The 23,745-nt window shown below is 50.8% G+C and overlaps 1 protein-coding gene and 1 long non-coding RNA gene across 2 annotated transcripts in view; one reads left to right on the forward strand and one right to left on the reverse strand.

The window, feature by feature from the left end:
• Positions 1 to 673: 673 nt before the first annotated feature.
• CCN1 (cellular communication network factor 1) lies at positions 674 to 4,261 on the reverse strand. Its single transcript, XM_063938937.1, has 5 exons — positions 3,874 to 4,261; positions 3,559 to 3,772; positions 3,033 to 3,383; positions 1,674 to 1,876; positions 674 to 1,551 (listed from the first exon to the last, which is right to left on the reverse strand). The coding sequence occupies exons 1-5, from the start codon at positions 3,934 to 3,936 to the stop codon at positions 1,252 to 1,254; spliced, it is 1,131 nt and encodes a 376-aa protein (XP_063795007.1). The 5' UTR covers positions 3,937 to 4,261; the 3' UTR covers positions 674 to 1,251.
• A 12,134-nt stretch (positions 4,262 to 16,395) lies between these two features.
• The window catches only part of LOC134956626 (uncharacterized), a 51,932-nt gene continuing 44,582 nt past the window's right edge, over positions 16,396 to 23,745 (forward strand). Inside the window, exons 1-2 of the long non-coding RNA XR_010186032.1 lie at positions 16,396 to 16,696; positions 16,872 to 17,024. This is a non-coding gene — a long non-coding RNA (uncharacterized LOC134956626). The remainder of the gene's footprint in view (positions 16,697 to 16,871; positions 17,025 to 23,745) is intronic.

Raw genomic sequence — 23,745 nt, forward strand, 5'->3', positions numbered from 1 at the left:
ACTTAGGGGGGAATTCAAATGTTTGAAAAGTCAGTTGGGTGTCTTGTTTTTCCTGTCTATTACATAGGAATAAACAGACACCCAACTGACTTTTTGAACATTTGAATTCCCCCCTTAGTGTTACATAGTGATATATGATATGAAAAATCCCGATCTTGTTCTCACAGGCCAACTACTTATTAGTGGAACCCTGAAGGCATGCCGCTGCAATTCTCCCAGGAACCCCTTACCCATTTCTGTGACTTATCACCCACCGCAGCTTTGCCTGGTGTGACCAATAGGAAGCTGCGAGCTCCATGCTTGCGGTTTCTTATTGGTCACACCTGCATAGGCTGTAGCGCAGAAAGCTAGGAGAATCTGTTCCAGCAGGAGGGAGCAGGTCAGTGGGAAGCAGTTGGGATTGGAGCTTTAAACCCCTCACAGTCATGTGTTTTTTTTTGGTTCGGTTGTTGCCCAGTGTAATATAACATCAGTCAATGTATCACAGTTCCAGTGAATGTAACCCTACTGTACACCCGGAAAGGCTTTGTTACATGTATAATACTTCTCTTGGAACACAAAGGGTTACATAATTCTTTCCTGGCATAATCTTATCCTCTCCAAGTACACATTCTATCAGGAACAAAGACACGTGGAAAAATAATATAAAAAATAGGTAAATATTTTTTATTAAATGATTAATTCCATAAATAATATATTTAATTCATTGAATATAAAAATTAAAACAATTTACAATTTATTCCAGTATAACGTTTGTCTCCAAAAACAAAGCTACATTTTGATAAATAAAAACACATTGAATTTGACTTCTGTTTGCTTAAGAATTGTTGGCTTGTGATAGCTGCCGTAGATCCGCGCTTTTACCAAGCGCAATCCGTTAAGGAAGGAATGTAATGCTCAACTCGTTTTTCTTCTTTTTTTTTTTTTCCCAAGTGTACCATAATTTGGTCGTTCAGTAACATTATGCAGGAACAACTCTCTCGCGGACCAGAAGAATACTTAAGACGATAATTTACTACCAGAATAATAATATAATAATATTAGAAATTGCTCCAAAAAAAGAAGCGACGCATTTTGCTCCAGTACTATGAAGCTGTAAAATAGTTCAGTCTGCTGTATTGAAGACCAGGTGGTAATAATGCACTTTATAAATTCCTTGCGTCCACACAGTGTCCACAGACGGCATTGCAACGTCTCCACAGCAGTAAATTCCCAATTTTCTCAAGTTTGTCCATATGCGGCTGGTTGGATTTAATCTCGGAATTTGTGGATGTCGTTGAATAATCTGTAGTAGGGGTAGGCTTCGTTTGCATGGGGGCAGTTGTAGTTGCACCTACAGGACTGGATCATCATGACGTTCTTGGTGAAGGTTTCCCCATCCTCACACCTGAATCTGATTTTGACAGTCCGCGTCTGTTGGGGGGTGCAGCATCTCCCATCCATACAAGACCCGCAATATTTCGGTCTGTACTTCTTCACGCTGCTGCAGCCGGCGTAGCTGTATCGCACTGGAGCCGGAGATTTTTTGGTTTTTGTACATTTCTTTCCCTTCTGGAAAAAAACAGCAAACAACATATTATCAGCAACGTATCTAATGAGCGTGACGCTTTCCGGTCAGTGTCTGCCAAACAAAATATGACGCAAGCGCAGGAGGATAGCGCCAGGGGTCGTACCTTTAGCTGGGAGTAGTTTGTATGTCCACACGGCCGGACCTCGCAGATCCTGGTCTCCCTCACTAGCCTGCAGTTGCTGTTGTCATTGGTAACCCGTGTAGAGATGCCAGTTCCGCAGGTCTTTGAGCATTGGGACCAGGATGTTGTTTGGACAATGCACTTCTGAGTCTCAACAACGTGAGCTTGCGGATCAGCGCCATATGCTATGGAGAGAGGTAATGCAGAGCTTAGTACATGCCGAGAGAACGGGGACACCTACTAACCATACACCAGGTGCCTACCCACGCTGTTACCCGTCACAGTAAGAGTACCCGGAGCCTACCCCACGCTGTTACCCGTCACAGTAAGAGTACCCGGAGCCTACCCCACGCTGTTACCCGTCACAGTAAGAGTACCCGGAGCCTACCCATGTTGTTACCCCTTAGAGTAAGAATACCCAGAGTCTACCCCACGCTGTTACCCGTCACAGTAAGAGTACCCGGAGCCTACCCCACGCTGTTACCCATCACAGTAAGAGTGCCCAGAGCCTACCCATGTTGTTACCCCTTAGAGTAAGAATACCCAGAGTCTACCCCACACCGTTACCCATCAGAGTACCCGGAGCCTACTCCATGTTATTACCCATCAGAGTAAGAGTACCCGGAGCCTACTCCATGTTATTACCCATCAGAGTAAGAGTACCCGGAGCCTACTCCATGTTATTACCAATCAGAGTAAGAGTACCGGGAGCCTACTCCATGTTATTACCCATCAGAGTAAGAGTACCCGGAGCCTACTCCATGTTATTACCAATCAGAGTAAGAGTACCCGGAGCCTACTCTATGTTATTACCAATCAGAGTAAGAGTACCGGGAACCTACTCCACATTAAAAGCCTTCACAGTAAGAACCTACCCCACGTGATTACATCTCAGAGTAAGAGTACCCGGAACTTACCCCACGTTGTTACCCATCAGAGTAAGAGTACCCAGAGCCTACTCCACACTGTTACCCATCAGAGTACCCAGAACCTACGCAACATTACCACCCCTCAAACTAAGAGTACCCAGAGCCTACTCCACACTGTTACCCCTCAGAGTAAGAGTACCCGGAACCTACCCCACATTGTTACCCATCAGAGTAAGAGTACCCAGAGCCTACTCCACACTGTTACCCCTCTGAGTACCCAGAACCTATGCCACGTTATTACCCCTCAGAGTAAGAGTACCCGAAGCCTACCCCACATTGTTACCCCTCAGAGTAAGAGTACCTGGAGCCTACCCCACATTGTTACCCCTCAGAGTAAGAGTACCCAGAGCCTACCCCACATTGTTACCCCTCAGAGTAAGAGTACCAGTCTGGGAGCATCGAGGGAACCTACCTGGCAGCATTTTGTGTCCTCCTTTCACAATAGGGACAAACTCGTTTTTACTGGTCAGGTCTCCTTCATTAGCATCCAGCCCTAATTCCTTGCTGAAGAAGTCCTCCGTGTCCTCATCGCCTGTGCCTCTGGCTTTGTCGCACACCCATTCCTCGCAGCACTGCCCTGGTACCTTCACCAGCTTTGGATTTGGGCAGCCCAGGTTTGGGAGGGAAAGTTCTTGGGGGCATAAAGGCAGGCACCCCACGGCCCCATCGATGCACGTGCACTGGTGCTTGCAGTTTGGCTGGAAGCTCTCCCCATTCTGGTATATTCTGGAGTTGTACTCGCAGGGTCTGCCTTCAGACTTTGCTGCAGGAAGGAAGAGAGAAGTGACATTGTAATCCCACTGCAATACACAGCCTGCTTCTCCCAGACACTGCAATACACAGCCTGCTTCCCCCAGACACTGCAATACACAGCCTGCTTCTCCCAGACACTGCATTCCAGACTGCTGAAATCATGCACCCCTCTGCCAGTTACCTACCTCTGCAGATGCCCCTGGTGGCCCTGGAGCTGGCCCCGAAGTTGCACTCTAGTCCCTTGGTGTGGTCGCAGGGCTGGCTCTTGCTGCAGTCCTCATTCAGCTGCTTGGCACAGACCTTGCAGCACCCGCAGCTGTCCAGGACTGATCCTACCCCTGGGGCACATCTGGGCACCTCTAAGGGACACTGGCACACGGATGGGCATGATGCCAACGCCTGGAAATAGGAGAGAGGGGGGTTATTATCATGTATTATTGCCCCATCATGCAGCACACTCACAGGGGGCAGCACCAGAGCAGAGCAGGGTAACTACTTACCAAGTCCAGGAGCCCAATGAGGATGGCTGCAGCCAGCAGGGGGGTAATTCCTAAGGCAGGCATAGTTCCGCTATCACTGGTGATGAATATCTCTGTATACTGGTCCCAGTGGCTGTGCTGGTCTGTGTGTACTGGTCCCAGTGGCTGTGCTGGTCTGTGTGTACTGGTCCCAGTGGCTGTGCTGGTCTGTGTGTACTGGTCCCAGTGGCTGTGCTGGTCTGTGTGTACTGGTCCCAGTGGCTGTGCTGGTCTGTGTGTACTGGTCCCAGTGGCTGTGCTGGTCTGTGTGTACTGGTCCCAGTGGCTGTGCTGGTCTCTGGTGTACTGGTCCCAGTGGCTGTGCTGGTCTGTGGTGTACTGGTCCAGTCTCCCTCTGAGCTGCTGCGGGCTCTCCCCGGATTATATAGGAGGCAGCAGCCCGTGACGTCATGAGTTCCACATTCACAAAGCATCCCAGGAATGCGGCTGAGCCCGAACTGCGGCCAAAGCCCTCCCCGTCTAATGGGAGCCTGGCTGGGAGAGGGAGAGAGGGGGGAGAGCAGCCTGAGAGGGCCCATAGGTCTGCATCAGGGTTCCGGTATGAATGGTCGACCATGTTATGGTCGACAGTCATTAGGTCGACCACTGTTGGTCGACATTGACATGGTCGACATGGACACGTGGTCGACACATGAAAGGTCGACATATGAAAAGGTCGACATGAGTTTTTAAATGGTCGACACATGAAAGGTCGACATATGAAAAGGTCGACATGAGTTTTTACGTTTTTTGCGTAAAGTGACTGGGAACCCCAATTAGTGCACAGCGTCCCCTCGCATGGCTCGCTTCGCTCGCCATGCTTCGGGCATGGTGCCTCCGCTCCGCTCGGCACACTTTACCGTTCCAATCGTAGTCAATGTGGATCATAAAGTATGGAAAAGTTCCCCAAAAGAATTTTTTTTTAAAAAAAACTCATGTCGACCTTTTCATATGTCGACCTTTCATGTGTCGACCATGTGTCCATGTCGACCATGTCAATGTCGACCAATAGTGGTCGACCTAATGACTGTCGACCATAACATGGTCGACCATGTGAACGGATACCCTGCATCAGAGGGAGGGGGGCACACAGCATGGCAGCAGCAGGATAAGGGGGGCACCCTGACTGGCATCAGAAGTAGGGGCACCCAGGCTGGCATCAGTAGGAGGTTGGGGTGACCCAGGTCTGCATCAGGGGGAGGGGGCACATACTAGGATGGCATTAGGAAGAAGAGGGGGTGACAGGCTGGCATCAGCTTGGAAAATGGAGGACCCAGTCTGGCATCAGGAGTATGTGGATCCATGCTGCCATCAGCAGGACCCTGTCTGCCATCAGCAGTAGGGGGCATCAGGAGGAGGGGGAGGGCCTAGAATGGCATCAGGAGGAGGAGGGGGAGGGTGTCAGGCTGGCATCAGGAGGAGGGGGGCCAGGCAGGCATCAGGAGGTGGGGGCTTCAGGCTGGCATCATAGGGGGTGGGACCCAGGCAGGCATCAGGAGGAGGGGGGAACCCAGGCTGGCATCAGGAGGAGGGGGGAACCCAGGCTGGCATCAGGAGGAGGGGGGAACCCAGGCTGGCATCAGGAGGAGGGGGGAACCCAGGCAGGCATCAGGAGGAGGGGAGGGGAACACCCAGGCTGGCATCAGGAGGAGGGGGGGAACCCAGGCTGGCATCATAGGGGGTGGGACCCAGGCAGGCATCAGGAGGAGGGGGAAGAACCCAGGCTGGCATTGGGGGGGGGGAACCCAGGCTGGCATCAGGAGGAGGTGGGTACCCAGGCAGGCATCAGGAGGAGGGGGGGGGGGAGAGCACCCAGGCTGGCATCAGGAGGAGGGGGGAGGACCCAGGCTGGCATCAGGGGGGAGACCCAGGCTGGCATCGGGGGGGGGGGGGGGGGGGAACCCAGGCTGGCATCAGGGGGGACGGGCCCCAGGCTGGCATCAGGGGGGACGGGCCCCAGGCTGGCATTAGGGGGGACGGGCCCCAGGCTGGCATCAGGGGGGACGGGCCCCAGGCTGGCATCAGGGGGGACGGGCCCCAGGCTGGCATCAGGGGGGACGGGCCCCAGGCTGGCATCAGGGGGGACGGGCCCCAGGCTGGCTACATACTACACAAAGTATCAGCAGGAGAATCTACTGTATATTTGCAGAACTCTCTTCTTTTTTTTTTAATCGAAATTCTATTTCCCCTCCAGACGTTTCCCTCTCGGTGCAGACTTATTATTCTGTCTGTTTGGCGTGTACAGTTATAATAGTGTTCTCCTTGTATATTTTATGTGCTTTGGGATGGATTCAGTTTGTTTCATGAAGTCTGCAGCGTTTTCTGCGCCTTCTCTTTCTACCAGTAATGAGTCGTCTTCTGACCAGTTAGGAGATGCTGGGAGCCGCACCAGTGGCTAGACATTAGGGTGGAAGTATAGCATAGCCAGGAAGTAGTATACGCTAGGGCTGGCAGCCTGTCAGGTGCATGTACTGTGCTTCCTGCCCCTGACCTGTGCAGCCTGCTGCATCTCACTGTGCTTCCTGCCCCTGACCTGTGCAGCCTGCTGCATCTCACTGAGCTTCCTGCCCCTGACCTGTGCAGCCTGCTGCCCCTGACCTGTGCAGCCTGCTGCATCTCACTGAGCTTCCTGCCCCTGACCTGTGCAGTCTGCTGCATCTCACTGAGCTTCCTGCCCCTGACCTGTGCAGCCTGCTGCATCTCACTGAGCTTCCAGCCCCTGACCTGTGCAGTCTGCTGCATCTCACTGAGCTTCCTGCCCCTGACCTGTGCAGCCTGCTGCATCTCACTGTGCTTCCTGCCCCTGACCTGTGCAGCCTGCTGCATCTCACTGAGCTTCCTGCCCCTGACCTGTGCAGTCTGCTGCATCTCACTGAGCTTCCTGCCCCTGACCTGTACAGTCTGCTGCATCTCACTGGGCTTCCTGCCCCTGACCTATACAGCCTGCTGCATCTCACTGTGCTTCCTGCCCCTGACCTGTGCAGCTTGCTGCATCTCACTGTGCTTCCTGCCCCTGACCTGAACAGCCTGCTGCATCTCACTGTGCTTCCTGCCCCTGACCTGTGCAGCCTGCTGCATCTCACTGTGCTTCCTGCCCCTGATCTATACCGCCGGCTGCATCTCACTGTGCTTCCTGCCCCTGACCTGTGCAGCCTGCTGCATCTCACTGAGCTTCCTGCCCCTGACCTGTGCAGCCTGCTGCATCTCACTGAGCTTCCTGCCCCTGACCTGTGCAGCCTGCTGCCCCTGACCTGTGCAGCCTGCTGCATCTCACTGAGCTTCCTGCCCCTGACCTGTGCAGTCTGCTGCATCTCACTGAGCTTCCTGCCCCTGACCTGTGCAGCCTGCTGCATCTCACTGAGCTTCCTGCCCCTGACCTGTGCAGTCTGCTGCATCTCACTGAGCTTCCTGCCCCTGACCTGTGCAGCCTGCTGCATCTCACTGTGCTTCCTGCCCCTGACCTGTGCAGCCTGCTGCATCTCACTGAGCTTCCTGCCCCTGACCTGTGCAGTCTGCTGCATCTCACTGGGCTTCCTGCCCCTAACCTGTGCAGCCTGCTGCATCTCACTGGGCTTCCTGCCCCTGACCTATACAGCCTGCTGCATCTCACTGTGCTTCCTGCCCCTGACCTGTGCAGCTTGCTGCATCTCACTGTGCTTCCTGCCCCTGACCTGAACAGCCTGCTGCATCTCACTGAGCTTCCTGCCCCTGACCTGTGCAGCCTGCTGCATCTCACTGTGCTTCCTGCCCCTGACCTGTACCGCCTGCTGCCCCTGACCTGTGCAGCCTGCTGCATCTCACTGAGCTTCCTGCCCCTGACCTGTGCAGTCTGCTGCATCTCACTGAGCTTCCTGCCCCTGACCTGTGCAGCCTGCTGCATCTCACTGTGCTTCCTGCCCCTGACCTGTGCAGCCTGCTGCATCTCACTGAGCTTCCTGCCCCTGACCTGTGCAGTCTGCTGCATCTCACTGAGCTTCCTGCCCCTGACCTGTACAGTCTGATGCATCTCACTGGGCTTCCTGCCCCTAACCTGTGCAGCCTGCTGCATCTCACTGGGCTTCCTGCCCCTGACCTATACAGCCTGCTGCATCTCACTGTGCTTCCTGCCCCTGACCTGTGCAGCTTGCTGCATCTCACTGTGCTTCCTGCCCCTGACCTGAACAGCCTGCTGCATCTCACTGTGCTTCCTGCCCCTGACCTGTGCAGCCTGCTGCATCTCACTGTGCTTCCTGCCCCTGATCTATACCGCCGGCTGCATCTCACTGTGCTTCCTGCCCCTGACCTGTGCAGCCTGCTGCATCTCACTGAGCTTCCTGCCCCTGACCTGTGCAGCCTGCTGCATCTCACTGTGCTTCCTGCCCCTGACCTGTGCAGCCTGCTGCATCTCACTGAGCTTCCTGCCCCTGACCTGTGCAGCCTGCTGCCCCTGACCTGTGCAGCCTGCTGCATCTCACTGAGCTTCCTGCCCCTGACCTGTGCAGTCTGCTGCATCTCACTGAGCTTCCTGCCCCTGACCTGTGCAGCCTGCTGCATCTCACTGAGCTTCCTGCCCCTGACCTGTGCAGTCTGCTGCATCTCACTGAGCTTCCTGCCCCTGACCTGTGCAGCCTGCTGCATCTCACTGTGCTTCCTGCCCCTGACCTGTGCAGCCTGCTGCATCTCACTGAGCTTCCTGCCCCTGACGTGTGCAGTCTGCTGCATCTCACTGAGCTTCCTGCCCCTGACCTGTACAGTCTGCTGCATCTCACTGGGCTTCCTGCCCCTAACCTGTGCAGCCTGCTGCATCTCACTGGGCTTCCTGCCCCTGACCTATACAGCCTGCTGCATCTCACTGTGCTTCCTGCCCCTGACCTGTGCAGCTTGCTGCATCTCACTGTGCTTCCTGCCCCTGACCTGAACAGCCTGATGCATCTCACTGAGCTTCCTGCCCCTGACCTGTGCAGCCTGCTGCATCTCACTGTGCTTCCTGCCCCTGACCTGTACCGCCGGCTGCATGTTACTGGGCTTCCTGCCCCTGACCTGTGCAGCCTGCTGCATCTCACTGTGCTTCCTGCCCCTGACCTGTACCGCTGGCTGCATCTTACTGTGCTTCCTGCCCCTGACCTGTGCAGCCTGCTGCATCTTACTGTGCTTCCTGCCCCTGACCTGTACAGCCTGCTGCATCTCACTGTGCTTCCTGCCCCTGACCTGTGCAGCCTGCTGCATTTCACTGAGCTTCCTGCCCCTGACCTGTACAGTCTGCTGCATCTCACTGTGCTTCCTGTCCCTGACCTGTGCAGCCTGCTGCATCTCACTGTGCTTCCTGCCCCTGACCTGTGCAGCCTGCTGCATCTCACTAAGCTTCCTGCCCCTGACCTGTGCAGCCTGCTGCCCCTGACCTGTGCAGCCTGCTGCATCTCACTGAGCTTCCTGCCCCTGACCTGTGCAGTCTGCTGCATCTCACTGAGCTTCCTGCCCCTGACCTGTGCTGCCTGCTGCATCTCACTGAGCTTCCTGCCCCTGACCTGTGCAGTCTGCTGCATCTCACTGAGCTTCCTGCCCCTGACCTGTGCAGCCTGCTGCATCTTACTGTGCTTCCTGCCCCTGACCTGTGCAGCCTGCTGCATCTCACTGAGCTTCCTGCCCCTGACCTGTGCAGTCTACTGCATCTCACTGAGCTTCCTGCCCCTGACCTGTACAGTCTGCTGCATCTCACTGGGCTTCCTGCCCCTAACCTGTGCAGCCTGCTGCATCTCACTGGGCTTCCTGCCCCTGACCTGTGCAGCCTGCTGCATCTCACTGTGCTTCCTGCCCCTGACCTGTGCAGCTTGCTGCATCTCACCTGAACAGCCTGCTGCATCTCACTGTGCTTCCTGCCCCTGACCTGTGCAGCCTGCTGCATCTCACTGTGCTTCCTGCCCCTGATCTATACCGCCGGCTGCATCTCACTGTGCTTCCTGCCCCTGACCTGTGCAGCCTGCTGCATCTCACTGAGCTTCCTGCCCCTGACCTGTGCAGCCTGCTGCATCTCACTGTGCTTCCTGCCCCTGACCTGTGCAGCTTGCTGCATCTCACTGTGCTTCCTGCCCCTGACCTGAACAGCCTGCTGCATCTCACTGAGCTTCCTGCCCCTGACCTGTGCAGCCTGCTGCATCTCACTGTGCTTCCTGCCCCTGACCTGTACCGCCGGCTGCATGTTACTGGGCTTCCTGCCCCTGACCTGTGCAGCCTGCTGCATCTCACTGTGCTTCCTGCCCCTGACCTGTACCGCTGGCTGCATCTTACTGTGCTTCCTGCCCCTGACCTGTGCAGCCTGCTGCATCTTACTGTGCTTCCTGCCCCTGACCTGTACAGCCTGCTGCATCTCACTGTGCTTCCTGCCCCTGACCTGTGCAGCCTGCTGCATTTCACTGAGCTTCCTGCCCCTGACCTGTACAGTCTGCTGCATCTCACTGTGCTTCCTGTCCCTGACCTGTGCAGCCTGCTGCATCTCACTGTGCTTCCTGCCCCTGACCTGTGCAGCCTGCTGCATCTCACTGAGCTTCCTGCCCCTGACCTGTGCAGCCTGCTGCCCCTGACCTGTGCAGCCTGCTGCATCTCACTGAGCTTCCTGCCCCTCACCTGTGCAGTCTGCTGCATCTCACTGAGCTTCCTGCCCCTGACCTGTGCAGCCTGCTGCATCTCACTGAGCTTCCTGCCCCTGACCTGTGCAGTCTGCTGCATCTCACTGAGCTTCCTGCCCCTGACCTGTGCAGTCTGCTGCATCTCACTGAGCTTCCTGCCCCTGACCTGTACAGTCTGCTGCATCTCACTGGGCTTCCTGCCCCTAACCTGTGCAGCCTGCTGCATCTCACTGGGCTTCCTGCCCCTGACCTATACAGCCTGCTGCATCTCACTGTGCTTCCTGCCCCTGACCTGTGCAGCTTGCTGCATCTCACTGTGCTTCCTGCCCCTGATCTATACCGCCGGCTGCATCTCACTGTGCTTCCTGCCCCTGACCTGTGCAGCCTGCTGCATCTCACTGAGCTTCCTGCCCCTGACCTGTGCAGCCTGCTGCATCTCACTGTGCTTCCTGCCCCTGACCTGTGCAGCCTGCTGCATCTCACTGAGCTTCCTGCCCCTGGCCTGTGCAGCCTGCTGCCCCTGACCTGTGCAGCCTGCTGCATCTCACTGAGCTTCCTGCCCCTGAACTGTGCAGTCTGCTGCATCTCACTGAGCTTCCTGCCCCTGACCTGTGCAGCCTGCTGCATCTCACTGAGCTTCCTGCCCCTGACCTGTGCAGTCTGCTGCATCTCACTGAGCTTCCTGCCCCTGACCTGTGCAGCCTGCTGCATCTCACTGTGCTTCCTGCCCCTGACCTGTGCAGCCTGCTGCATCTCACTGAGCTTCCTGCCCCTGACCTGTGCAGCCTGCTGCCCCTGACCTGTGCAGCCTGCTGCATCTCACTGAGCTTCCTGCCCCTGACCTGTGCAGCCTGCTGCATCTCACTGTGCTTCCTGCCCCTGACCTGTGCAGCCTGCTGCATCTCACTGGGCTTCCTGCCCCTGACCTATATAGCCTGCTGCATCTCACTGTGCTTCCTGCCCCTGACCTGTGCAGCTTGCTGCATCTCACCTGAACAGCCTGCTGCATCTCACTGTGCTTCCTGCCCCTGACCTGTGCAGCCTGCTGCATCTCACTGTGCTTCCTGCCCCTGATCTATACCGCTGGCTGCATCTCACTGTGCTTCCTGCCCCTGACCTGTGCAGCCTGCTGCATCTCACTGAGCTTCCTGCCCCTGACCTGTGCAGCCTGCTGCATCTCACTGTGCTTCCTGCCCCTGACCTGTGCAGCTTGCTGCATCTCACTGTGCTTCCTGCCCCTGACCTGAACAGCCTGCTGCATCTCACTGAGCTTCCTGCCCCTGACCTGTGCAGCCTGCTGCATCTCACTGTGCTTCCTGCCCCTGACCTGTACCGCCGGCTGCATGTTACTGGGCTTCCTGCCCCTGACCTGTGCAGCCTGCTGCATCTCACTGTGCTTCCTGCCCCTGACCTGTACCGCTGGCTGCATCTTACTGTGCTTCCTGCCCCTGACCTGTGCAGCCTGCTGCATCTTACTGTGCTTCCTGCCCCTGACCTGTACAGCCTGCTGCAACTCACTGTGCTTCCTGCCCCTGACCTGTGCAGCCTGCTGCATTTCACTGAGCTTCCTGCCCCTGACCTGTACAGTCTGCTGCATCTCACTGTGCTTCCTGTCCCTGACCTGTGCAGCCTGCTGCATCTCACTGTGCTTCCTGCCCCTGACCTGTGCAGCCTGCTGCATCTCACTGAGCTTCCTGCCCCTGACCTGTGCAGCCTGCTGCCCCTGACCTGTGCAGCCTGCTGCATCTCACTGAGCTTCCTGCCCCTCACCTGTGCAGTCTGCTGCATCTCACTGAGCTTCCTGCCCCTGACCTGTGCAGCCTGCTGCATCTCACTGAGCTTCCTGCCCCTGACCTGTGCAGTCTGCTGCATCTCACTGAGCTTCCTGCCCCTGACCTGTGCAGCCTGCTGCATCTCACTGTGCTTCCTGCCCCTGACCTGTGCAGCCTGCTGCATCTCACTGAGCTTCCTGCCCCTGACCTGTGCAGTCTGCTGCATCTCACTGAGCTTCCTGCCCCTGACCTGTACAGTCTGCTGCATCTCACTGGGCTTCCTGCCCCTAACCTGTGCAGCCTGCTGCATCTCACTGGGCTTCCTGCCCCTGACCTATACAGCCTGCTGCATCTCACTGTGCTTCCTGCCCCTGACCTGTGCAGCCTGCTGCATCTCACTGAGCTTCCTGCCCCTGACCTGTGCAGCCTGCTGCATCTCACTGTGCTTCCTGCCCCTGACCTGTGCAGCCTGCTGCATCTCACTGAGCTTCCTGCCCCTGACCTGTGCAGCCTGCTGCCCCTGACCTGTGCAGCCTGCTGCATCTCACTGAGCTTCCTGCCCCTGAACTGTGCAGTCTGCTGCATCTCACTGAGCTTCCTGCCCCTGACCTGTGCAGCCTGCTGCATCTCACTGAGCTTCCTGCCCCTGACCTGTGCAGTCTGCTGCATCTCACTGAGCTTCCTGCCCCTGACCTGTGCAGCCTGCTGCATCTCACTGTGCTTCCTGCCCCTGACCTGTGCAGCCTGCTGCATCTCACTGAGCTTCCTGCCCCTGACCTGTGCAGTCTGCTGCATCTCACTGAGCTTCCTGCCCCTGACCTGTACAGTCTGCTGCATCTCACTGGGCTTCCTGCCCCTAACCTGTGCAGCCTGCTTCATCCCACTGGGCTTCCTGCCCCTGACCTATACAGCCTGCTGCATCTCACTGTGCTTCCTGCCCCTGACCTGTGCAGCTTGCTGCATCTCACTGTGCTTCCTGCCCCTGACCTGAACAGCCTGCTGCATCTCACTGAGCTTCCTGCCCCTGACCTGTGCAGCCTGCTGCATCTCACTGTGCTTCCTGCCCCTGACCTGTACCGCCGGCTGCATGTTACTGGGCTTCCTGCCCCTGACCTGTGCAGCCTGCTGCATCTCACTGTGCTTCCTGCCCCTGACCTGTACCGCTGGCTGCATCTTACTGTGCTTCCTGCCCCTGACCTGTGCAGCCTGCTGCATCTTACTGTGCTTCCTGCCCCTGACCTGTACAGCCTGCTGCATCTCACTGTGCTTCCTGCCCCTGACCTGTGCAGCCTGCTGCATTTCACTGAGCTTCCTGCCCCTGACCTGTACAGTCTGCTGCATCTCACTGTGCTTCCTGTCCCTGACCTGTGCAGCCTGCTGCATCTCACTGTGCTTCCTGCCCCTGACCTGTGCAGCCTGCTGCATCTCACTGTGCTTCCTGCCCCTGACCTGTACCGCCTGCTGCATCTCACTGTGCTTCCTGCCCCTGACCTGTGCAGCCTGCTGCATCTCACTGTGCTTCCTGCCCCTGACCTGTGCAGCCTGCTGCATCCCACTGTGCTTCCTGCCCCTGACCTGTGCAGCCTGCTGCATCTCACTGAGCTTCCTGTCCCTGACTTATACAGCCTGCTGCATCTCACTGTGCTTCCTGCCCCTGACCTGTGCAGCCTGCTGCATCTCACTGTGCTTCCTGCCCCTGACCTGTGCAGCCTGCTGCATCTCACTGAGCTTCCTGTCCCTGACTTATACAGCCTTCTGCATCTCACTGTGCTTCCTGCCCCTGACCTGTACAGCCTGCTGCATCTCACTGAGCTTCCTGCCCCTGACCTGTGCAGCCTGCTGCATCTCACTGAGCTTCCTGCCCCTGACCTGTGCAGCCGGCTGCATCTCACTGTGCTTCCTGCCCCTGACCTGTGCAGCCTGCTGCATCTCACTGAGCTTCCTGCCCCTGACCTGTGCAGCCTGCTGCATCTCACTGAGCTTCCTGCCCCTGACCTGTACAGTCTGCTGCATCTCACTGTGTTTCCTGCCCCTGACCTGTGCAGCCTGCTGCATCTCACTGTCCTTCCTGCCCCTGACCTGTACAGCCTGCTGCATCTCACTGTGCTTCCTGCCCCTGACCTGTACAGCCTGCTGCATCTCACTGTGCTTCCTGCCCCTGACCTGTGCAGCCTGCTGCATCCCACTGTGCTTCCTGCCCCTGACCTGTGCAGCCTGCTGCATCTCACTGGGCTTCCTGTCCCTGACCTGTGCAGCCTGCTACATCTCACTGTGCTTCCTGCCCCTGACCTGTACAGCCTGCTGCATCTCACTGTGCTTCCTGCCCCTGACCTGTGCAGCCTGCTGCATCCCACTGTGCTTCCTGCCCCTGACCTGTGCAGCCTGCTGCATCTCACTGTGCTTCCTGCCCCTGACCTGTGCAGCCGGCTGCATCTCACTGGGCTTCCTGCCCCTGACCTGTACAGCCTGCTGCATCTCACTGTGCTTCCTGCCCCTGACCTGTGCAGCCTGCTGCATCCCGCTGTGCTTCCTGCCCCTGACCTGTGCAGCCTGCTGCATCTCACTGGGCTTCCTGCCCCTGACCTGTGCAGCCGGCTGCATCTCACTGGGCTTCCTGCCCCTGACCTGTGCAGCCGGCTGCATCTCACTGGGCTTCCTGCCCCTGACCTGTGCAGCCTGCTGCATCTCACTGTGCTTCCTGCCCCTGACCTGTACAGCCTGCTGCATCTCACTGTGCTTCCTGCCCCTGACCTGTACAGCCTGCTGCATCTCACTGTGCTTCCTGCCCCTGACCTGTACAGCCTGTTGCATCTCACTGTGCTTCCTGCCCCTGACCTGTACAGCCTGCTGCATCTCACTGGGCTTCCTGCCCCTGACCTGTACAGTCTGCTGCATCTCATTGTGCTTACTGCCCCTGACCTGTGCAGCCTGCTGCATCTCACTGTGCTTCCTGTCCCTGACCTGTGCAGCCGGCTGCATCTCACTGGGCTTCCTGCCCCTGACCTGTACAGTCTGCTGCATCTCACTGGGCTTCCTGCCCCTGACCTGTACAGCCTGCTGCATCTCACTGTGCTTCCTGCCCCTGACCTGTACAGCCTGCTGCATCTCACTGTGCTTCCTGCCCCTGACCTGTGCAGCCTGCTGCATCTCACTGAGCTTCCCTGCTCTTCCTTGTGCTCCTTTGCGCTTCCCTGCACTCCCTTACACTTCAGTGCTCTCCCTTTGCACTTCCCTGCACTGCCTTGAACTTCCCTGCGTTCTCTTGCGCTTCCCTGCGCTCCTTTGCGCTTTCCTGCCCTCCCCTGCTCTTCCTTACCCTTCCCTGCATTCTCTTGCGCTTCCCTGCTCTATCTTATGCTTCCCTGCACTATCTTATGCTTCCCTGCACTATCTTGTGTTTCCCTGCACTATCTCCGATATCTCCTGTGCGCAGCCTTTGGCGCCTTAATGATGATTTTGGCATAATAATAGGTCCCCAGGCCCTTTATCTATTAGGGAATATCCTTTTTCAACAATTTGCAGGTAGCTGATTGTCTCATTTGCATAGTTAGCGAGGAAGAAGAAGGATACAGATCACATTACATACACCTATGGCGGATCCTGCTGTAGTGTAAGAAATACAGATTCATGGCGATGCGTCTGATTGAAGTATTGCTGGGGTATGGCGATACATTGTTGCCCCAATGTTTTGTACTGCAGATATTTCTACTGAGTGACAGTGGTGGCAGAATGTGCGCTGTCTCGTGGGTCTGTCTGCCGTCTCCGCGTCCTATCACCTTACAGCCGTGAGTATAGCGTCTCATCTCCCCAGACGGCTGTGTACAGAATATTCCCTGTTTTCCTGCGAGGCACAATGGCTTTCCAGTCTGCGAGAGGCAGGGGCGTGCTGCGGCCGGCCTGCAGACTGGATGTGCTAAGTGTTTGCAGATGTGGAATCACATCCAGACGTAACAATATTTCCATATTTGGAAGAGCTGCCGTCCTGCGTTTTTCACATTTTTCTGCCCCTGTTATCCAACCGCAAAACATTCCTGACAGTTTTAGTTGCTGTTAAATATAGACTCGCCTTGTGTCCCGGGCGCAGGAAATCAGCCGGAATTCCTCATTATTCACGCAATGTGTCTATCATGATAGGCTTGCAAATAGACTTCACCGTTCCACCGGCCTTACGGGCTGCTCAGACGTGAGAACGGCGAAAGCCTACAGTCTCCTTCCCCACAGCGTGAAATCAGTCACATTCCAGGGATACCTGCAAACATCACATCACTGGCAATTCGGGTTTCATCAGCGATTCCGCCAAGTGCCCGGCTACATATTAACCAAAACCTCCACCCAGGCAGCACACACCGCCTTACTAACCTGTGTGATGGAATGGATGCCACCTGTCTGACAGCCAGGGTGCGGGCAGTGCCTCGTCTCGTGGACAAATGGGTAAGTCACCCTCCCTTGCTCATGGAGCGGACAGTCTCCTACCCACTATACCGGCAATCTCTTCCTTCACACCTGGTGCAGGTAGACTTGCCCCCCCCCCCTGAACTGTGCTGGAACCCTTTTATCCTGGCTTATTGTCCTGTTGTCCATTATACTGTAACCCTCTTACTGACAGGTAAAACCGCTGAGAATCGCTCCAAGCAACATCTGGGCTTCTGGGATGGAAAGAAAACTTGACCTTTGTTACTGTGCGACGTAATATCAGACATCTAGGCGTGAAAGAACGTGGGAGACGCTAGGTGCCTCGGGGTAACCCACAGTGCCGAAGGTAAGTGCCCATATGTGTGCCGGGGACGTTCCCAGCTACAGTCTATAGTCTGGGGACACACTAAGTATGTGTGTGGGCTACACGGATGCACATTGTATCGCACACTTGTGTGTTGTGCACTGAGGTCATCAGCTGAGAATAGTTTGACAGGGGAATCCTGTAGCCCCCCTCTATCCCCCCCCCCCTCCTTTCCCTGTTGTCCCACAGGGGGGTTCCCTCGTCAGCTACACAAATATTTAACCTCATATCCGCTCTCCGGAAACTGTCCGCACTCTCTCCCTCCAGGGCTGCGCTTGTAGACGTGCTGTAAGGAATATACATATGTCACATGTGCGTGTACATATTATACATGGTAGGTTCTGTGCAGGTAGATGTGTATTCATTGTTACTCTATATTTATAGCATTGGCGCATTAATGTCAGTCGCCATGGTGGTCATGCGTTGTGTTTCACGTGGATCGTTACAGGGAGAGATAACTGTACAAGTTTCGCCTGATCAATGCCCCATACTGTATTGTGTGTATTACAGCAGTTATTGGTACAGATCAATATATTGTCTTCTCTTTACTATCAACGAGAGATGAACAAAGTGTCATTATAATTCATTAGATGTAGAGAGTATCGATGTATCATCTCTTATCCTCAGTGACAGACAGACATAAGGAACTTATAGTGTGATTATCTATAGATACAGGCGGAGATCAGTGACGTATATTATTATCTATAGATACAGGAGGAGATCAGTGACGTATATGGTGATTATTATCTATAGATACAGGAGGAGATCAGTGACGTATATGGTGATTATTATCTATAGATACAGGAGGAGATCAGTGACGTATATGGTGATTATTATCTATAGATACAGGAGGAGATCAGTGACGTATATGGTGATTATTATCTATAGATACAGGCGGAGATCAGTGACGTATATGGTGATTATTATCTATAGATACAGGAGGAGATCAGTGACGTATATGGTGATTATTATCTATAGATACAGGAGGAGATCAGTGACGTATATGGTGATTATTATCTATAGATACAGGAGATCAGTGACGTATATGGTGATTATTATCTATAGATACAGGCAGAGATCAGTGACGTATATGGTGATTATTATCTATAGATACAGGCGGAGATCAGTGACGTATATGGTGATTATTATCTATAGATACAGGAGGAGATCAGTGACGTATATGGTGATTATTATCTATAGATACAGGCAGAGATCAGTGACGTATATGGTGATTATTATCTATAGATACAGGAGGAGATCAGTGACGTATATGGTGATTATTATCTATAGATACAGGCAGAGATCAGTGACGTATATGGTGATTATTATCTATAGATACAGGAGGAGATCAGTGACGTATATGGTGATTATTATCTATAGATACAGGAGGAGATCAGTGACGTATATGGTGATTATTATCTATAGATACAGGAGGAGATCAGTGACGTATATGGTGATTATTATCTATAGATACAGGAGGAGATCAGTGACGTATATGGTGATTATTATCTATAGATACAGGCAGAGATCAGTGACGTATATGGTGATTATTATCTATAGATACAGGCAGAGATCAGTGACGTATATGGTGATTATTATCTATAGTTACAGGAGGAGATCAGTGACGTATATGGTGATTATTATCTATAGATACAGGAGGAGGTCAGTGACGTATATGGTGATTATTATCTATAGATACAGGAGGAGATCAGTGACGTATATGGTGATTATTATCTATAGATACAGGCAGAGATCAGTGACGTATATGGTGATTATTATCTATAGATACAGGAGGAGATCAGTGACGTATATGGTGATTATTATCTATAGATACAGGCAGAGATCAGTGACGTATATGGTGATTATTATCTATAGATACAGGCAGAGATCAGTGACGTATATGGTGATTATTATCTATAGATACAGGCAGAGATCAGTGACGTATATGGTGATTATTATCTATAGATACAGGAGGAGATCAGTGACGTATATGGTGATTATTATCTATAGATACAGGAGGAGATCAGTGACGTATATGGTGATTATTATCTATAGATACAGGCAGAGATCAGTGACGTATATGGTGATTATTATCTATAGATACAGGCAGAGATCAGTGACGTATATGGTGATTATTATCTATAGATACAGGAGGAGATCAGTGACGTATATGGTGATTATTATCTATAGATACAGGAGGAGATCAGTGACGTCTATGGTGATTATTATCTATAGATACAGGAGGAGATCAGTGACGTATATGGTGATTATTATCTATAGATACAGGAGGAGATCAGTGACGTATATGGTGATTATTATCTATAGATACAGGAGGAGATCAGTGACGTATATGGTGATTATTATCTATAGATACAGGAGGAGATCAGTGACGTATATGGTGATTATTATCTATAGATACAGGAGGAGATCAGTGACGTATATGGTGATTATTATCTATAGATACAGGCAGAGATCAGTGACGTATATGGTGATTATTATCTATAGATACAGGCAGAGATCAGTGACGTATATGGTGATTATTATCTATAGATACAGGAGGAGATCAGTGACGTATATGGTGATTATTATCTATAGATACAGGAGGAGATCAGTGACGTATATGGTGATTATTATCTATAGATACAGGAGGAGATCAGTGACGTATATGGTGATTATTATCTATAGATACAGGCAGAGATCAGTGACGTATATGGTGATTATTATCTATAGATACAGGAGGAGATCAGTGACGTATATGGTGATTATTATCTATAGATACAGGCAGAGATCAGTGACGTATATGGTGATTATTATCTATAGATACAGGAGGAGATCAGTGACGTATATGGTGATTATTATCTATAGATACAGGCAGAGATCAGTGACGTATATGGTGATTATTATCTATAGATACAGGAGGAGATCAGTGACGTATATGGTGATTATTATCTATAGATACAGGCAGAGATCAGTGACGTATATGGTGATTATTATCTATAGATACAGGAGGAGATCAGTGACGTATATGGTGATTATTATCTATAGATACAGGCGGAGATCAGTGACGTATATGGTGATTATTATCTATAGATACAGGAGGAGATCAGTGACGTATATGGTGATTATTATCTATAGATACATGAGGAGATCAGTGACGTATATGGTGATTATTATCTATAGATACAGGCAGAGATCAGTGACGTATATGGTGATTATTATCTATAGATACAGGAGGAGATCAGTGACGTATATTATTATCTATAGATACAGGAGGAGATCAGTGACGTATATGGTGATTATTATCTATAGTTACAGGCAGAGATCAGTGACGTATATGGTGATTATTATCTATAGATACAGGAGGAGATCAGTGACGTATATGGTGATTATTATCTATAGATACAGGAGGAGATCAGTGACGTATATGGTGATTATTATCTATAGATACAGGCAGAGATCAGTGACGTATATGGTGATTATTATCTATAGATACAGGAGGAGATCAGTGACGTATATGGTGATTATTATCTATAGATACAGGAGGAGATCAGTGACATATATGGTGATTATTATCTATAGATACAGGCAGAGATCAGTGACGTATATGGTGATTATTATCTATAGATACAGGCGGAGATCAGTGACGTATATGGTGATTATTATCTATAGATACAGGCAGAGATCAGTGACGTATATGGTGATTATTATCTATAGATACAGGAGGAGATCAGTGACGTATATGGTGATTATTATCTATAGATACAGGCAGAGATCAGTGACGTATATGGTGATTATTATCTATAGATACAGGAGGAGATCAGTGACGTATATGGTGATTATTATCTATAGATACAGGAGGAGATCAGTGACGTATATGGTGATTATTATCTATAGATACAGGCAGAGATCAGTGACGTATATGGTGATTATTATCTATAGATACAGGCGGAGATCAGTGACGTATATGGTGATTATTATCTATAGATACAGGCAGAGATCAGTGACGTATATGGTGATTATTATCTATAGATACAGGAGGAGATCAGTGACGTATATTATTATCTATAGATACAGGAGGAGATCAGTGACGTATATGGTGATTATTATCTATAGTTACAGGCAGAGATCAGTGACGTATATGGTGATTATTATCTATAGATACAGGAGGAGATCAGTGACGTATATGGTGATTATTATCTATAGATACAGGAGGAGATCAGTGACGTATATGGTGATTATTATCTATAGATACAGGAGGAGATCAGTGACGTATATGGTGATTATTATCTATAGATACAGGAGGAGATCAGTGACGTATATGGTGATTATTATCTATAGATACAGGCAGAGATCAGTGACGTATATGGTGATTATTATCTATAGTTACAGGAGGAGATCAGTGACGTATATGGTGATTATTATCTATAGATACAGGAGGAGGTCAGTGACGTATATGGTGATTATTATCTATAGATACAGGAGGAGATCAGTGACGTATATGGTGATTATTATCTATAGATACAGGCAGAGATCAGTGACGTATATGGTGATTATTATCTATAGATACAGGAGGAGATCAGTGACGTATATGGTGATTATTATCTATAGATACAGGCAGAGATCAGTGACGTATATGGTGATTATTATCTATAGATACAGGCAGAGATCAGTGACGTATATGGTGATTATTATCTATAGATACAGGCAGAGATCAGTGACGTATATGGTGATTATTATCTATAGATACAGGAGGAGATCAGTGACGTATATGGTGATTATTATCTATAGATACAGGAGGAGATCAGTGACGTATATGGTGATTATTATCTATAGATACAGGCAGAGATCAGTGACGTATATGGTGATTATTATCTATAGATACAGGCAGAGATCAGTGACGTATATGGTGATTATTATCTATAGATACAGGAGGAGATCAGTGACATATATGGTGATTATTATCTATAGATACAGGCAGAGATCAGTGACGTATATGGTGATTATTATCTATAGATACAGGCGGAGATCAGTGACGTATATGGTGATTATTATCTATAGATACAGGCAGAGATCAGTGACGTATATGGTGATTATTATCTATAGATACAGGAGGAGATCAGTGACGTATATGGTGATTATTATCTATAGATACAGGCAGAGATCAGTGACGTATATGGTGATTATTATCTATAGATACAGGAGGAGATCAGTGACGTATATGGTGATTATTATCTATAGATACAGGAGGAGATCAGTGACGTATATGGTGATTATTATCTATAGATACAGGCAGAGATCAGTGACGTATATGGTGATTATTATCTATAGATACAGGAGGAGATCAGTGACGTATATGGTGATTATTATCTATAGATACAGGAGAGAGTCAGTGACGTATATGGTGATTATTATCTATAGATACAGGAGAGATCAGTGACGTATATGGTGATTATTATCTATAGATACAGGAGGAGATCAGTGACGTATATGGTGATTATTATCTATAGATACAGGAGGAGATCAGTGACGTATATGGTGATTATTATCTATAGATACAGGAAGGAGATCAGTGACGTATATGGTGATTATTATCTATAGATACAGGAGGAGATCAGTGACGTATATGGTGATTATTATCTATAGATACAGGCAGGAGATCAGTGACGTATATGGTGATTATTATCTATAGATACAGGCAGAGATCAGTGACGTATATGGTGATTATTATCTATAGATACAGGAGGAGATCAGTGACGTATATGGTGATTATTATCTATAGATACAGGAGGAGATTCAGTGACGTATATGGTGATTATTATCTATAGATACAGGAGGAGATCAGTGACGTATATGGTGATTATTATCTATAGATACAGGCAGAGATCAGTGACGTATATGGTGATTATTATCTATAGATACAGGCAGGAGATCAGTGACGTATATGGTGATTATTATCTATAGATACAGGAGGAGATCAGTGACGTATATGGTGATTATTATCTATAGATACAGGAGGAGATCAGTGACGTATATGGTGATTATTATCTATAGATACAGGAGGAGATCAGTGACGTATATGGTGATTATTATCTATAGATACAGGAGGAGATCAGTGACGTATATGGTGATTATTATCTATAGATACAGGAAGGAGATCAGTGACGTATATGGTGATTATTATCTATAGATACAGGAGGAGATCAGTGACGTATATGGTGATTATTATCTATAGATACAGGCAGAGATCAGTGACGTATATGGTGATTATTATCTATAGATACAGGCAGAGATCAGTGACGTATATGGTGATTATTATCTATAGATACAGGAGGAGATCAGTGACGTATATGGTGATTATTATCTATAGATACAGGAGGAGATCAGTGACGTATATGGTGATTATTATCTATAGATACAGGAGGAGATCAGTGACGTATATGGTGATTATTATCTATAGATACAGGCAGAGATCAGTGACGTATATGGTGATTATTATCTATAGATACAGGAGGAGATCAGTGACGTATATGGTGATTATTATCTATAGATACAGGCAGAGATCAGTGACGTATATGGTGATTATTATCTATAGATACAGGAGAGATCAGTGACGTATATGGTGATTATTATCTATAGATACAGGCAGAGATCAGTGACGTATATGGTGATTATTATCTATAGATACAGGAGGAGATCAGTGACG

The sequence above is a fragment of the Pseudophryne corroboree genome, chromosome 9 (assembly GCF_028390025.1).
Source record: "Pseudophryne corroboree isolate aPseCor3 chromosome 9, aPseCor3.hap2, whole genome shotgun sequence".
Lineage (NCBI taxonomy): Eukaryota > Metazoa > Chordata > Amphibia > Anura > Myobatrachidae > Pseudophryne > Pseudophryne corroboree.

Coding starts and splice junctions, on each gene's coding strand:
- CCN1 (XM_063938937.1), bottom strand. CDS start 3,936: ATGCCTGCCTTAGGAATTACCCCCCTGCTGGCTGCAGCCATCCTCATT. Junction 3,384..3,558: donor CACCAGGGGCATCTGCAGAG/GTAGGTAACTGG, acceptor TCCTTCCTGCAG/CAAAGTCTGAAGGCAGACCC. Junction 1,552..1,673: donor CAAACTACTCCCAGCTAAAG/GTACGACCCCTG, acceptor GTTTTTTTCCAG/AAGGGAAAGAAATGTACAAA.